Source organism: Ammospiza caudacuta, chromosome 3 (assembly GCF_027887145.1).
Source record: "Ammospiza caudacuta isolate bAmmCau1 chromosome 3, bAmmCau1.pri, whole genome shotgun sequence".
Taxonomy (NCBI): Eukaryota; Metazoa; Chordata; class Aves; order Passeriformes; family Passerellidae; genus Ammospiza; species Ammospiza caudacuta.
In genome coordinates this window covers 118,723,074-118,737,780 of record NC_080595.1, presented here as the reverse complement: position 1 = coordinate 118,737,780, position 14,707 = coordinate 118,723,074, and the positions used below count along the sequence as shown (strand labels likewise).

Sequence of the window (14,707 nt, the reverse complement as noted above, 5' to 3'; positions counted from 1 at the left end):
GATAAAAACCTGGGAGAGCCACAAGTTAACCTGGAAAAGCCACAAGTTAAAAACCTGGGAAAGCCACTAGTTAAAAACCTGGGAAAGCCACTAGTTAAAAACCTGGGAAAGCCACAAGATAAAAACCTGGGAGAGCCACAAGTTAACCTGGAAAAGCCACAAGTTAAAAACCTGGGAAAGCCACAAGATAAAAACCTGGGAAAGCCACAAGTTCAAAACCTCAAAACACCACAGCAGGTCCTGAGGAAGGGGCAGTCCTTAGGGAGAGGCAGCAAGGTGCCCCTGATAGGTCCATCAGCTCAAGGAGAAGGTGAAGAACATGCTGGGGTGACTCTGCTAGAAGGGATTGCCCTGCCATGGCCTCTGCTCCTTCCCAGGAAAGGGCAGATGGACACAGATCCAACAGGGATGCCAGGGAAGGCAGGAAAATGAGCAAAGATCCAGCATGGCATGTTCTGCCATAATCAGGGGCTCCAAGCAGCTCAAAGACCATTCCCTCCCTTGTGCTCCTCACAAACACAGGGCAGGAGGAGCATGAAATGGATCCTGGGGTCCTCCTGGGGCACAGGGAGCTCTGTCCCCATCCTGGGCTGGGAAAGGAATCCTGTACATCTGCTGTGAGCACTGAAAAAGCACACTGTACCTGTCACACCTGCAGTGAGCAGTGATAGATACACACTGTACCTGTCACACCTGCAGTGAGCACTGAAAAAACACACTGTACCTGTCACACCTACAATAAAACCTGTGACACCTGCAGTGAGCACTGATAGATACACACTGTACCTGTCACACCTGCTGTGAGCACTGATAAATACACACTGTACCTGTCACACCTGCAGTGAGCACTGCAAAAACACACTGTACCTGTCACACCTGCAGTGAGCACTGATAAATACACACTGCACCTGTCACACCTGCTGTGAGCACTGATAAACACACACTGTACCTGTCACACCTGCAGTGAGCACTGATAAATACACACTGTACCTGTCACACCTACAATAAAACCTGTGACACCTCCAGTGAGCACTGATAAATACACACTGTACCTGTCACACCTTCTTTGAGCACTGAAAAAACACACTGTACCTGTCACACCTGCAGTGAGCACTGATAAATACACACTGTACCTGTCACACCTGCAGTGAGCACTGATAAATACACACTGTACCTGTTAGACCTGCAGTGAGCACTGATAAATACACACTGTACCTGTCACACCTACAATAAAACCTGTGACACCTCCAGTGAGCACTGATAAACACACACTGTTACCTACAGCCTGTTTGGGTTGAGGTGCAGCCTCACTTCTGCCAGGTTCCTTCCCATGTTTGGTTTGTTTGGAGAAGGAACCTGGCCACCTGACAAAGGGATTTGATGCTTCCATTCACAATCTTCCCTCCCTGGGATGGGAAACCACGTCCAGCTGAGGTGGCCTGTCAGATTTTACAGAAACTAACCCCCTCTGCATCAGGTGAGGGTTCTCATTCACTGCCCAGGAATCAGGGATGTGATTCCCAGCAGGATTTCCCAGGGAACACCACCAGGTCCACACAGATAATCACAGAAATATTGAAGTTGGAATAGACCTCCGAGACCATCAAATGCAGCCTTTGTGGATTGCTGTCCGTCCCTTGGCTCTGCCCACAATGTGCCATAGGGACAGGAGGATTTTCTGTCCTTTCTCCACTGGCAGAGAGGAGAACATTAGGGACAGGTGGAGGTGCAGCTTCCAAGAGGGGATGTCCACAAAGAACCTCCATGTCTGCCACAGATGGGAACACCAGGCCCTGCTGCTGTGCTGCTCCCAGCTAGCTCCACATTCCAGGATGCTCCTATGGCACTAAAGATGAAAGGCTCTGGATGGGCCAACAAGGAGAAAAGAGCCTTGAAACCCCTTGTGTTTCTTCTGGCAGTCCAACCACCAGGTTTGTAAACACAACAGGTTTGTAAGGTTTTATTCTGAAATGATTTGTGGGCATAACTTCCCTTCGTGGAAGATCATCTTTAGAAAAACAAATTAACTTCATTAAGTTCAAAAGATTCAAAGTGTGCCCCCAGATTTGGTCCAGGGCACAGGAAAGGGGCTTGTGATGATTGCCTTGGAATGGTCAGTTATGTGTGTGTTGTACGTGGGATCAGGGGATGGTGTGGGTGGGAAGGACCTTAAGGATCACCTGGTTCCAAAACCTCCAGGGACATCTTCCCCTGTCCCAGGGTGTCCCAATGTCCAGCCTGGCCTTGGGCACTGCCAGGGATCCAGGGGCAGCCACAGCTGCTCTGGGCACCATGTGCCAGGGCCTGCCCACCCTGCCAGGGCACAATTCCTCATTCCCAATATCCCATCCAGCCCTGCCCTCTGGCACTGGGAGCCATTCCCTGGCTCCTGTCCCTCCATCCTTGTCCCCAGTCCCTCTGCAGCTCTCCTGGAGCCCCTTCAGGCCCTGGCAGTGGCTCCAGGATGTCTCCAGAGCTCAGTTTGTCCCTTGAACCCCCCAGATGTGCCCCCCACAGGATTTGTGTGCTGAGAATCAGAAGCCCAGCCCGGAGCCATGGCAGGCAGCAGCACCTTGGGATGACAGGATGCCAACTGGGTTGGGTGAGAAGGGAGCTCAGAGCCCCCTCAGTGCCAGCCCTGCCATGGCAGGGACACCTGGGACTGTGCCAGGGTGTGCCGGTGTCCAGCCTGGCCTTGGGCACTGCCAGGGATCCAGGGATCTCTGCCCACTCTCCAGGGCACAATCCCTCCCCATGCCCGCTCCTTGCCATGGTGGCTCGTCCCCATGGTTGTCACCTTGTGTGAAGGCCTCGTGCACGTCGCCCCCGAGTCCCGGCAGCGCGTCCTGGGCCCCGTGTGTGGGTGTGGAGCCGGCTGAGGCCGAGCGTTGGAGCACGGGCCCGGCGGGTGGGCGGCCATGGGTGGGCGAGGGCTGGGCCGAGCCCGCGGCCTGCGCCTGCGGAGACACAGAGAGAGCCCTTGGCACGTGGGCACGGCTGGCACCGGCCCTGTGGGAACAAACACACACAGACAGGCACGGGGACACACACACACAGACACGCATGGGGAAACGGGCAGGGAGAGCCTGGGCCCTAAAGCCACAGACAGGCACCTGGAAACGGGCAGGGAGAGCCTGGGCCCCAAACACACACCGGGAAATGGGCAGGGAGAGCCTGGGCACTAAATACACAGACAGGCACTGGGAAATGGGCAGGGACAGCCTGGGCACTAAATACACAGACACGCATGGGGAAACGGGCAGGGAGAGCCTGGGCCCTAAAGCCACAGACAGGCACCTGGAAACGGGCAGGGAGAGCCTGGGCCCCAAACACACACCTGGAAATGGGCAGGGAGAGCCTGGGCACTAAATACACAGACAGGCACTGGGAAATGGGCAGGGACAGCCTGGGCACCAAACAGGGATAGCCTGGACCCCAAACACACACAGGGCAATGGGCAGGGACAGCCTGGGCACCAAACACACACAGGTGACAGGGACATGGGCAGGGACAGCCTGGGCACCAAACACACACAGGTGACAGGGCAGGGACAGCCTGGGCACCAAACACACACAGGTGACAGGGACATGGGCAGGGACAGCCTGGGCACCAAACACACACAGGTGACAGGGACATGGGCACGGACAGCCCGGGCACCAAACACACACAGGTGACAGGGACATGGGCAGGGACAGCCCGGGCACCAAACACACACAGGTGACAGGGACATGGGCACGGACAGCCCGGGCACCAAACACACACAGGTGACAGGGACATGGGCAGGGACAGCCCGGGCACCAAACACACACAGGTGACAGGGACATGGGCACGGACAGCCTGGGCCCCAGACACACACAGGTGACAGGGACATGGGCACGGACAGCCTGGGCCCCAGAGCGCTCCCATTGCCAGCAGGGATGGGGTGTGATGCACGGGCGGGGGCTGCTGTGGGAGGTGGTGGCACCACAGGCGTAGAGCTTCATTTACTTATTTTTAAATTGTGATGTATTTTCATGTATTTTTATCTATTTTTATCTGTTTTGAGATGTTTTTTACAAAATCACATGCTTTGTATGTTTTATGCAAGCATTTATATATTTATATAGTACATATGTAGATATTTATATATTTTTTCAGATTTATTTATATATTTATTAATATATTTATATTGTATGCTTATATATGTACATTTTACATATGGATATATTAATATATATACTTATATAATTTATATATGTAATATAATAATATATTACATATATATTTATACAAAAGTAATATGTATATATTCATATATAGTATTTATATACTACAAATGTATTACAAATATACTTGTAGTATATAAATGCTATATATTCACTATATATAAATATCTAATACTTCTATACTACGAATATATTTTTATATTTACATAAAATATATCTTTTTATACAGTGTATATATTTTATATAATATGCATTCTATATATTTATAAAATATTTAAATATTTTATAAATTATGCATATCTAAATGAAAATTTAGATTTTTAATATATTTATATATGTATCACATAACATTTATATAATACATACATATTTATACATTACATATGTAGGCATTTAATGTATTACATATATAGATATTTTATGTATTTTTACACTGCTATATTTTAGATCTAGTCATATAATTTGACTTGTTGCTGACAGAGTGAATTTTTAGATCTCATTTTACATTTTCTTCCAGTCTAGCCCACCCCATTCCTGCTGCGCCATCCCAACAACCTCCAGAGCAGCTCTGCAGGAGAGGTGACAGTGCTGTCCCCAACAGGGATGGTGGTGTCCCCTCAGTGTTGAGGGACAGCCCAGGGCTCTGCCAGGTGCTGCCCACGGCCTCGAGTCCCAAAAAATCCCAAAAACCCCAAAAAACCTGGGCTCCTGTAGGGCTTGGGGAACTCTGCCAGGCTCACTTGGCCAGGCTCCCCATGGAATTCCTCCATGGAATTACTTAATGGAATTTCTCCACCTCAAACCCAGCCCATTCCACCCCTGCCATGGCAGGGACACCTCCCACTGTCCCAGGGTGTCCCAGTGTCCAGCCTGGCCTTGGGCACTGCCAGGGATCCAGGGTGGGCACCATGTGCCAGGGCCTGCCCACCCTGCCAGGGAACAATTCCTCATTCCCAATATCCCATCCATTCCTACCAGGGAACAATTCCCAATTCCCAATATCCCATCCAGCCTTGCCAGGGAACAATTCCCAACTCCCAATATCCCATCCATCCCTGCCAGGGAACAATTCCCAATATCCTATCCATCCCTGCCAGGGAACAATTCCCAATTCCCAGTATCCCATCCATCCCTGTCCCCTGTCCCCCCACTCCAGCTGTGCCCACTCCTTGCACCAAGGCACACCGTGACCCCAGGCTGGCAGTGCCCACTCCTGTCACACCCCGACAAGAGGAAATGTTTTTGTCACCAAGGCTCCTGTTTGAGACACTCCCCCTACCCCGACATTCTTCGAGAAAGTGCCCCAAGCCCTGAAGGTTTCATGTCAATGGTTTGTCACCCCTGGCAGCAGCTGCCTGCCCTGATTTGCATTCCACGGCCAGCAGAGCAGCGGCGCTGGGAACGTCCCCCAGCTGCGGGTGACACGGGTGACACGGTTCCTGGAAAACACCCGGGCTGTCACAGCACATCCTGAGGGTGATGGGGACACGGGGACAGGGACAGGGCACGCTGCTCCCCCTCCCCGTGCAGCTCCTGGCGTGACCGAGCCTCGCGGGGCTCAAAGGGGGATCTGAAAGTTGTGGGGTCAGTGGAGCCTTGAGCTTTGCCTTCCTAGAAACACGTGCTGGCACAGCTGGGGCTCCCCAGCTGGAACAGCTCTCACTGCTGAGCCCAGAGCGGTGACAAAACAGCTCCTGGCTGGTGGAGGGTGACAAACACCCCCTTGGCACAGCACAGCAGCACTCAACTCCTGGGGCATCTTCCCAAGGACAGGCTGGGATTGTGGAGCCATGGAGCCACTGAGGCTGGAAATCCCTCTGAGACCACGGAGTCCAACCATCCCCAGCACTGCCCAGGCCACCACTGACCCCTGTCCCCAAGTGCCACATCCACAGGGCTTTGAAATCCCTCCAGGGATGGGGAGTCTGCCCTGCCTGGGCAGCTGTGCCAGGGATGGACAATTCCAGGTGGGAATTGTTCCCAACATCCACCCTGAGCCTGCCCTGGCACAGCCTGAGGCCGTTTCCCCTTGTCCTGTCCCGGGAAAGGAAAGGGAAAGGGAAAGGGAAAGGGAAAGGGAAAGGGAAAGGGAAAGGGAAAGGGAAAGGGAAAGGGAAAGGGAAAGGGAAAGGAAAGGAAAGGAAAGGAAAGGAAAGGAAAGGAAAGGAAAGGAAAGGAAAGGAGCTGCTCTGCTGAGAGAGCAGGGGCAGCAGGGCTGTGCCAGCCTGGTGTGGGAGGACACAGAGCCGTGCCCCTACAGGGCTGGGCACAGCCCAGAGGCACCACGGGACCTCTGTGGGTTCAGTGTCCCCATTCCCTGGCACAGCTGTGCTGGGCTCTGCTCCTCCACAGAGCTCCCAGGGTGGGGAACTCCAGGATGCCTTTGGGAAACAGAGCCGAGGTGGAGCTGAACAAGTTTGGGGTGGGGAACTCCAGGATGCCTTTTGGAAACAGAGCCAAGGTGGAGCTGAACAGGTTTGTGAACTCCTCTGGCTCTGCTTTGGAGCTGCAGCCCCAGAAAACCCCAGCAATTCCTGACTGATTCCATGTCCTTCCTGGAACCTGCACCGGGAGGACACACAAGATGGATTTCCATTTAGAAAAACCACGGAGGGAACCTCTGACCTGGCTCCTGAAATATTTGGGAGTCAACTTCGATTTATTGTCCCTGGCTTATGGAGCCTTGTACACAAGAGCTGTGAGGTTTAACCTAAAATGCCATTTCCAGGGAAAAGGGCTGTGCCCTGAGCAGGGATCAGCTCCAGGGGAAGGGTGGATGGAAGGGAAGCAGCGCCCATAGGAGCCTTCCCCAGCTCTCCAAGAGGACTTCACCATCACCTCCCTCAGCCCAGCAGTTCAGCTGGAGGTCCCCCACCCTCTGGGGAGCTGCTGCCAAATTTTCCACAACCACTGCGACAGAGAAAAGCTTTAAAGGAGAACAGGATGGAAAAAGCCTCCAAAAATTTGGGTTGCGTTGAGAAGGATGAAAGTTTGACCAGAAAGTCTCACAGATATGTGTGCTTAACAGAAAGATTTTTAAATGTGGAGTCTGATGAAGGAATAGAGATGGAAGCAAGTTTTGATATAGAAGAAAAGACTTTCTGAGCCAGTCTTGCTGGATAACCAAGGAAGCAACGGGTGTGTTAGTTAGAAGGGGTTTGTATGGCTTAGAGCAAAGGATAAACCCACCCCAAACAAGAAGAAAGAAAGAAAGAAAGAAAGAAAGAAAGAAAGAAAGAAAGAAAGAAAGAAAGAAAGAAAGAAAGAAAGAAAGAAAGAAAGAAAGAAAGAAAGAAAGAAAGAAAGAAAGGGCAAAAAAGTCAGCAGATGTGGCAAGTAGAAAAAAGGTCTCAGAATTTTCCACTGCAAGAAAACTGAAAAACAACTTCTAGCTTAAACTGTAATGCACTGACTTTTAGTGATTGGAGAACAGTAACATGAATATGGTAATTACAGTAGTTATGATAGGCTGTAGGTAAAAGTTAAGGTATAGATTGGTTCTGCTGTATTAAGATGCTCAGCAAAGAAAAGTATAGAATGCATTGTAACCAAAAGAAAAGTATATAAAGGAATGTAACCAAAAGAAAAGTATAGAATACATTGTAATCAAAACCAAAGGGTCTCCAGGCCTGCCTGCAGCTGTCACCACAACCCTGGACTGCTGTAACATCTTGGATACTGCATTTTGTATACAATAAACTGCATTTTGTATACAATAAACTGCATTTTGGAGAGCTGCCTGGAGTCCCACATCTCTCATTTCAACTCTTGCAGGCTGGAAGGAGCCTTGAGGGGTTTTTGGAGCACCAAGGGCACCTCCAGGGTGCTGCTCAGGCTCCTCCTCAGCTGCACTTTGAGTGGCTCCCCAAGGAAGCCTCACCACCCCTGTGGGCAGCTGCTCCATGGGAATTCCTGTCCCAAACCCAGCCAGAAACCCCAGCTGGTGTGTGACCATGCACATCTGGAAAGGAGCTGGCTCTGCTTCCCCCTGGGGCAGCAGCAGGCAGATGAGCACAGCTGGATTTCCCTTTTATTTCCCTTCTGCCTCCTCCTCTCCTGCACCACCTTGAACACTAGAAAAGTGTTGGAGCCCTGGCTGCTGGGAATTTCAGATTTTCTGTGCTGGGAATTTCAGACTTTCTGTGCTGACACATTCTGACCCCCAGGACAGCACTGCGTTTGACCTGAGGCCGTGGAGAAGCTTCCAGAATTGATTGAGAGCACTGGGATTGTGGGTGTGGAGTTGGGTACAAGTGTGTGATATCACAGGGTGGAAAACTTGGAGTTTGGGGTTTTAGAGTATGGTAATAAATATGGGGCAGGATGGAGGTTTTAGGGCAGTGGCTGATCCTTCTTCTTCACCTTCTTCTTCACCTTCTTCACCTCCTTCTTCTCCTTCCTCACCTTCTTCTTCTCCTTCTTTACTTTGTTCTTCTCCCTCACCACCTTCTTCTCCTTCTTCTTCTCCTTCCTCACCTTCTTCTTCTCCGTCTTCTTCTTTCTTCTCCATGGGTTTGGGAGTTTTTTTTTTTTTTTTTTTTAACTGGACAGAAAGGTCCACATTGTGGACTTTGAGTGATCAGTTATTGAGTTAAAAGTGGAAATAATTTAGGTGTCATTTCTTAATTGGATAGTTTAGCCTTAAAAGACCTTGTAGGGAAAGACAGTTGGCCATTTTGCAGCTTGTTAAGAGAATGCTGCAGAACTCACAACTTGTAAAACATATAAGAAATAATAAACACCTGAGTCTGAATGTGAAATTCCATCTGGAGAGCTTCAATCCTGACCCTGACAGAGGCAGAAGAAAGAAGCCCAGAACCAGCAGAGAAGTTGCCCCAGAGAGGGACAGGACCCACAGCCCCTGGGGGTTTCCAAAGCTACATGAAGCCAGAACTAACCTGATCTAATTCCAGCTGCAGTGCTGCTTGGAATCATGGAATTCTTTAGGCTGGAGAAGACCTTTAGCTGAGTCCAAGCATTGAGTTCATCTGCTTCAAGTGGAAGGCTGAACCAAAGACCCCCAGAAGTCCCTGAAGCTACAGATGCTCACTGAGGAACTCAGAAATCCACAGATTTTACCACGGAAATATCCCAAACTGCTTTGGGTGGGAAATGACCTCAAAGCCCACCCAGTGCCACCCCTGCCATGGCAGGGACACCTCCCACTGTCCCAGGGTGCTCCCAGCCCTGCCCAGCCTGGCCTTGGGCACTGCCACGGACCCAGGGGCAGCCACAGCTGCTCTGCTCCATTTTAACGTGGAGCTTCTTCCTGGGAGCCGATTAAAGGAGAAGGGATCTTGCACACACAGCAACCCCAGAGGTTTCAGATAAGCAGTTTAGACAAGCAAACATCTCATCATGCCCCAGATACTGCAGGAAATGCAGCACAAACAGAGCAAAGAGGAGAGCAGAACACACGGGCTGTGTGTGCTCCAGCAGAGGGTTCCTGGTTCATCCCCACAGCTTGTCCTGCAAATATCCCTGCCATTTTTCATTTTTCATGGAAAATCGGGGAATCTCACTGGAGTTTAGACTGGAAAACACCTCAGTTTTGGGTTCTCATCCCCACAGCCTCTCCTCCAAATATTCCTGCCATTTCTCACAGAAGCTTGCAGCAGTTCAGGCTGGAAAAAACCTCAGTTTTGGGTTCTCATCCCCACAGCTTCTCCAAATATCCCTGCCATTTCTCATTTTTCATGGAATCTCACAGGAGTTTAGACTGGAAAACACCTCAGTTTTGGGTTGCTATTCCCACAGCTTCTCCTCTAAACATCCCTGCTGTTTTTCATGCAATCTCACAGCAGTTCAGGCTGGAAAACACTTCAGTTTTGGGTTCTCATCCCCATAGATTCTCCTCCAAATATCCCTGCTGTTTTTCACAGAATCTCAAAGGAGTTTAGACTGGAAAACACCTCAGTTTTGGGTTCTCATCCCCACAGCTTCTCCTTCAAATATCCTTTGCCATTTTTCATGACCCTCACAGCACTTCAGGCTGGAAAGCATCTCAATTTTGGGTTCCCATCCCCACAGCCTCTCCTCAAAACATCCCTGCCATTTTTCATTTTTTATGGAATCTCTCAGCAGTTCAGGCTGGAAAACAGCTCAGTTTTGGGTTCTCATCCCCACAGCCTCTCCTCCAAATATCCCTTTGCCATTTTTCATGAAAAATTGCAACAGTTTTGGCTGGAAAACACCTTAGTTTTGGGTTCTCATTCCCACAGGTTTGCCTCCAAATATCCCTTTTTCATTTTTCACAGAGTCTCACAGCAATTCAGGCTGGAAAACACCTCAGTTTTGAGTTCTCATCCCCACAGCCTCTCCTCCAAACATCCCTGCCATTTTTCATGGAATCTCACAGCAGCTTAGGCTGGAAAACACCTCAGTATTCGGTTCCCATCCCCACAGCTTGTCCTCCAAATATCCCTGCCATTTTTCATGGAACCTCAGAGCAATTCAGGCTGGAAAACACCTCAGTTTTGGGTTGCTATTCCCACAGCTTCTCCTTTAAACATCCCTGCCATTTTTCATGCAATCTCACAGCAGTTCAGGCTGGAAAACACCTCAGTTTTGGGTTCTCATCCCAAAAGTCTCTCCTCCAAATATCCCTGCCATTTTTCACGGAACCTCACAGGAGTTTAGGCCTGAAAACATCTCAGTTTTGGGTTCTCATCCCCATCTCCAAAGCCCCAGCAGCCTCCTCGTGCCTGATGCCAAGAGCAAATCCAAGTCCCTCTCAGGAAGGCTGAATAGTAATTAATTCAGGACAGAAATAATGAACTACAGAGGAATTTCAATTCACACGTTTTTCTATTTTAACAGAAAAACCCTTGACAACTGATTTTGGGGAGGAAAAAAAAAAACTTTTCCAACCACATTTAAACCTCCTTTGCATGAGGCTGATGAGGCAGCCCACGCCTCAAAGGCTGCACGAGAGGGATGGAGCAGAGTTTGCTGTGCAGTGTCTGCACTCAGGGATGTAGGGAAGGACGGATGGACGGATGGATGGACGGATGGATGGATGGATGGATGGATGGATGGATGGCTGGATGGAACAGAGTTTGATTTCCAGTTTTTGCACTCAGGATCTCCCCCTGTGCTGCCTTTCCCTCCAACAGAGTGCACAGCTCCAGGCTGTGATAAAGGCTGGAATGCTGCTGGGCCGGTCCTGCAGGGCCTGGCTCCTGTCCTCACAGCCCTCACAGCTCTGCCAGGCTCAGGGTGCTGCTGGGAACACAGGGACACCTCAGGGCACACCCCAGCACCGCCTGCAAGGCCCAAATCCTATTTAGGGGGGCCCCAAATCCCATTTCTGGGAGCCCCAAATCCCATTTTTCAGCCCCAAATCCCATTTTTGGAAGCCCCGAGTATAATTTTTTGAAGCCCCATATCCCATTTCTCGAGCCCTAAATTCCATTTTTTGAAGCTCCATATCCCATTTCTCGAGCCCTAAATTCCATTTTTTGAAGCCCCAATCCCATTTCTGGAGCCCCAATCTCATTTCTGAAGCCCCAGTCTCATTTCTGAAGCCCCCAATCCCATTTCTGGATTCCCAATCCCATTGCTCGAGCCCCAAATCCCATTTTTTGAAGCCCCAATCCCATTTTTTGAAGCCCCAATCCCATTCCTGGACCCCCAATACCATTTCTGGACCCCCAATTCCATTTCTGGAGCCCCAAATCCCATTTTTGATCCCCCCCAAATCCCATTTTTGATCCCACCCCCTCTCCCCAGCCTCTCTGGCCCTGCACATCACGAGTGCAGTCACGGGGCTGCAGTTTCCCTGCGAGGCATTTCTCCAGCATTTGGGGCTGTGCTGCCATTTGCCTTTTTCTTTTCTTTTTTTTTTTTTTTTTCACCAGTTAATTCACCAATTATTTACGTTAAGCAGGAAGGGAGGAGAGGCCCTTCCAGAGCTGCACACGGAGCTGCTGCTGCTGCTGCCTGAGTAATTCCAGCTCGATCGAAGCCAGTGTGCTAAAAATAATCCGCCCCCCTCGCTGCAAAGAGTCTTTGAGGGAAATATTTAAAGCAGAAAACGAGGCTCAGCCCCCCCCCCGTTAACCCGATTGTGGCAGGGAAATTGAATTTCCCCGTGCTCCCTCCCGGAGCGGGCGCATCAAAGGCTCATTAGTGGGGAACGCTAATGACCTTTGTGAGGCATTAATTACATCCCCGAGCCAGCGCGGGAATGGGCGGCTTCATGGCGACGGGGGCGGAGAGGGAGGGTGTCCTGTCCCCATTCCCAGGGATCCAGAAATCCCACGGATCCCAGATTCCACAGATCCCAGAAATCCCTCAGATCCCACAGACAACTGGGGATCCCAGAAATCTCAGAGATCTCAGAAACCCCACAAATCCCAGAGGGCCCAGAGATCCCACAGATCCCAGACACCCCAGAGGGCCCAGAGATCCCACAGATCTCAGAGATTCCACAGATCCCAGACACCCCCGAGATCCCACAGACCTCACTGACCCTGCAGACCCCACAGATGCCTATCTCCCCATGTGGGGTGGAGACACACACCCAGAGGATGAGGATGGGCCCCATCCCTGTGGGATCCTGGCCTGTTCCCAAGGATGGATTCCATCCCTGTCTGGCCCCGGCCTGTTCCCCACATGCAGAGATGAGGATGGATCCCATCCCTGTCCTGGCCTGTTCCTCACACCCAGAGGCTCACTGATCCTGTTCCCCACACCCAGAGGCTCACAGATTTCATTCCTCACACCCAGAGGCTCACTGATCCTGTTCCCCACACCCAGAGGCACACAAATCTCATTCCTCACACCCAGAGGCTCACTGATCCTATTCCCCACACCCAGAGGATGAGGATGGATCCCATCCCTGACTGCTCCTGATCCTGTTCCCCACACCCAGAGGCTCACAGATCTTGTTCCCCACACCCAGAGGGATGAGGACAGAGCATCCCTGTGTGATCCTGGCCTGTTCCCCATGCCCAGAGGTTCACAGATCCTGTTCCCCACACCCAGAGGCACACAGATCTCATTCCCCACACCCAGAGGCACACAGATTTCATTCCCCACACCCAGAGGCTCACAGATCCTGTTCCCCACACCCAGAGGCTCACAGATCCTGTTCCCCACACCCAGAGGCTCACAGATTTCATTCCCCACGCCCAGAGGCTCACAGATCTCATTCCCCACAGCCTGGACGGAGCATCCCTGTGGGATCCTACACCCAGAGGCACACAGATCTCATTCCCCACATCCAGAAGGACGAGGATGGATCCCATCCATGTCCTGGGCCTGTTCCCCACACCCAGAGGATGAGGAACTCATTCCCCACACCCAGAGGACGAGGATGGATCCCATCCCTGTTGTGGCCTGGTCCCCACACCCAGAGGGATTAAGATCTCATTCCCCACACCCAGGGGCACACAGATCTCATTCCCCACACCCAGAGGATGAGGATGGATCCCATCCATGTCCTGGCCTGTTCCCCACACCCAGAGAGACACAGATTTTGTTCCCCACACCCAGAGGATGAGGATGGAGCCCATCCCTGTTCTGCTCCTGGCCTGTTCACCACACTCAGAGGCTCACAGATCCTGTTCCCCACACCCAGAGGCTCACAGATCTCATTCCCCACACTCAGAGGCTCACAGATTTCATTCCCTACACCCAGAGGCTCACAGATTTCATTCCCCACACTCAGAGGCTCACAAATCCTGTTCCCTACACCCAGAGGCTCACAGATTTCATTCCCCACACCCAGAGGCTCACAGATCTCATTTCCCACACCCAGAGGCTCACAGATCCTGTTCCCCACACCCAGAGGCACACAGATCCTGTTCCCCACACCCAGAGGCTCACAGATTTCATTCCCCACACCCAGAGGCTCACAGATTTCATTCCCCACACCCAGAGGCTCACAGATTTCATTCCCCACACCCAGAGGCTCACAGATCTCATTTCCCACACCCAGAGGCACACAGATCCTGTTCCCCACACCCAAAGGCTCATGCTGCTCCAGGACACGGGGTGGGAGAAGCTGAGTGTGCTGTGGCACCCCGACACCCACAGGGACAGACAAACTGCACACAGAACACAGCTGGAGAGAGGGCAGGGAGTGAGGGGTGCACTGCAAACCCAACCTGCAGCCCGGGCCATGCCTGCTGGGACAGCAGCAGGAATCCAACATGGAAAGGGGATCAGGCCTTGGCACTGCCCAGGGAGGTCTGGAGTGCCCGTCCTGGGGGTGTCACCTGGATGTGGCACTGAGTGCCCTGGGCTGGGGACAAGGTGGGACTCCATGGTCTGGAGGGATTTTCCAGCCTCAATTCCAGCTCTGGGGTCCTGTGCTGTGCTTTGGATCCCTGCCAGGACCCGGCTCCTCAGCCATGCCAGGCAGGAACACCCAGAATCCATCCCAGGTGAGGGATCAGGGCATGGCCCGTGGCCAATCCCACCGAAAACTCACCTGGAACGGCCCAAAAGCTGATTATTGACAGATACACAATGGCCTGGGGGACACGGGGGACACA

At 51.5% G+C, this 14,707-nt stretch overlaps 1 protein-coding gene across 1 annotated transcript in view; it reads right to left on the bottom strand.

Moving 5' to 3' along the window:
• Positions 1 to 14,707, bottom strand: part of DTNB (dystrobrevin beta) — a 148,687-nt gene that overhangs the window by 17,375 nt on the left and 116,605 nt on the right. Inside the window, exon 18 of the mRNA XM_058802790.1 lies at positions 2,798 to 2,957. Coding sequence (XP_058658773.1) covers positions 2,798 to 2,957 — 160 coding nt within the window. The remainder of the gene's footprint in view (positions 1 to 2,797; positions 2,958 to 14,707) is intronic.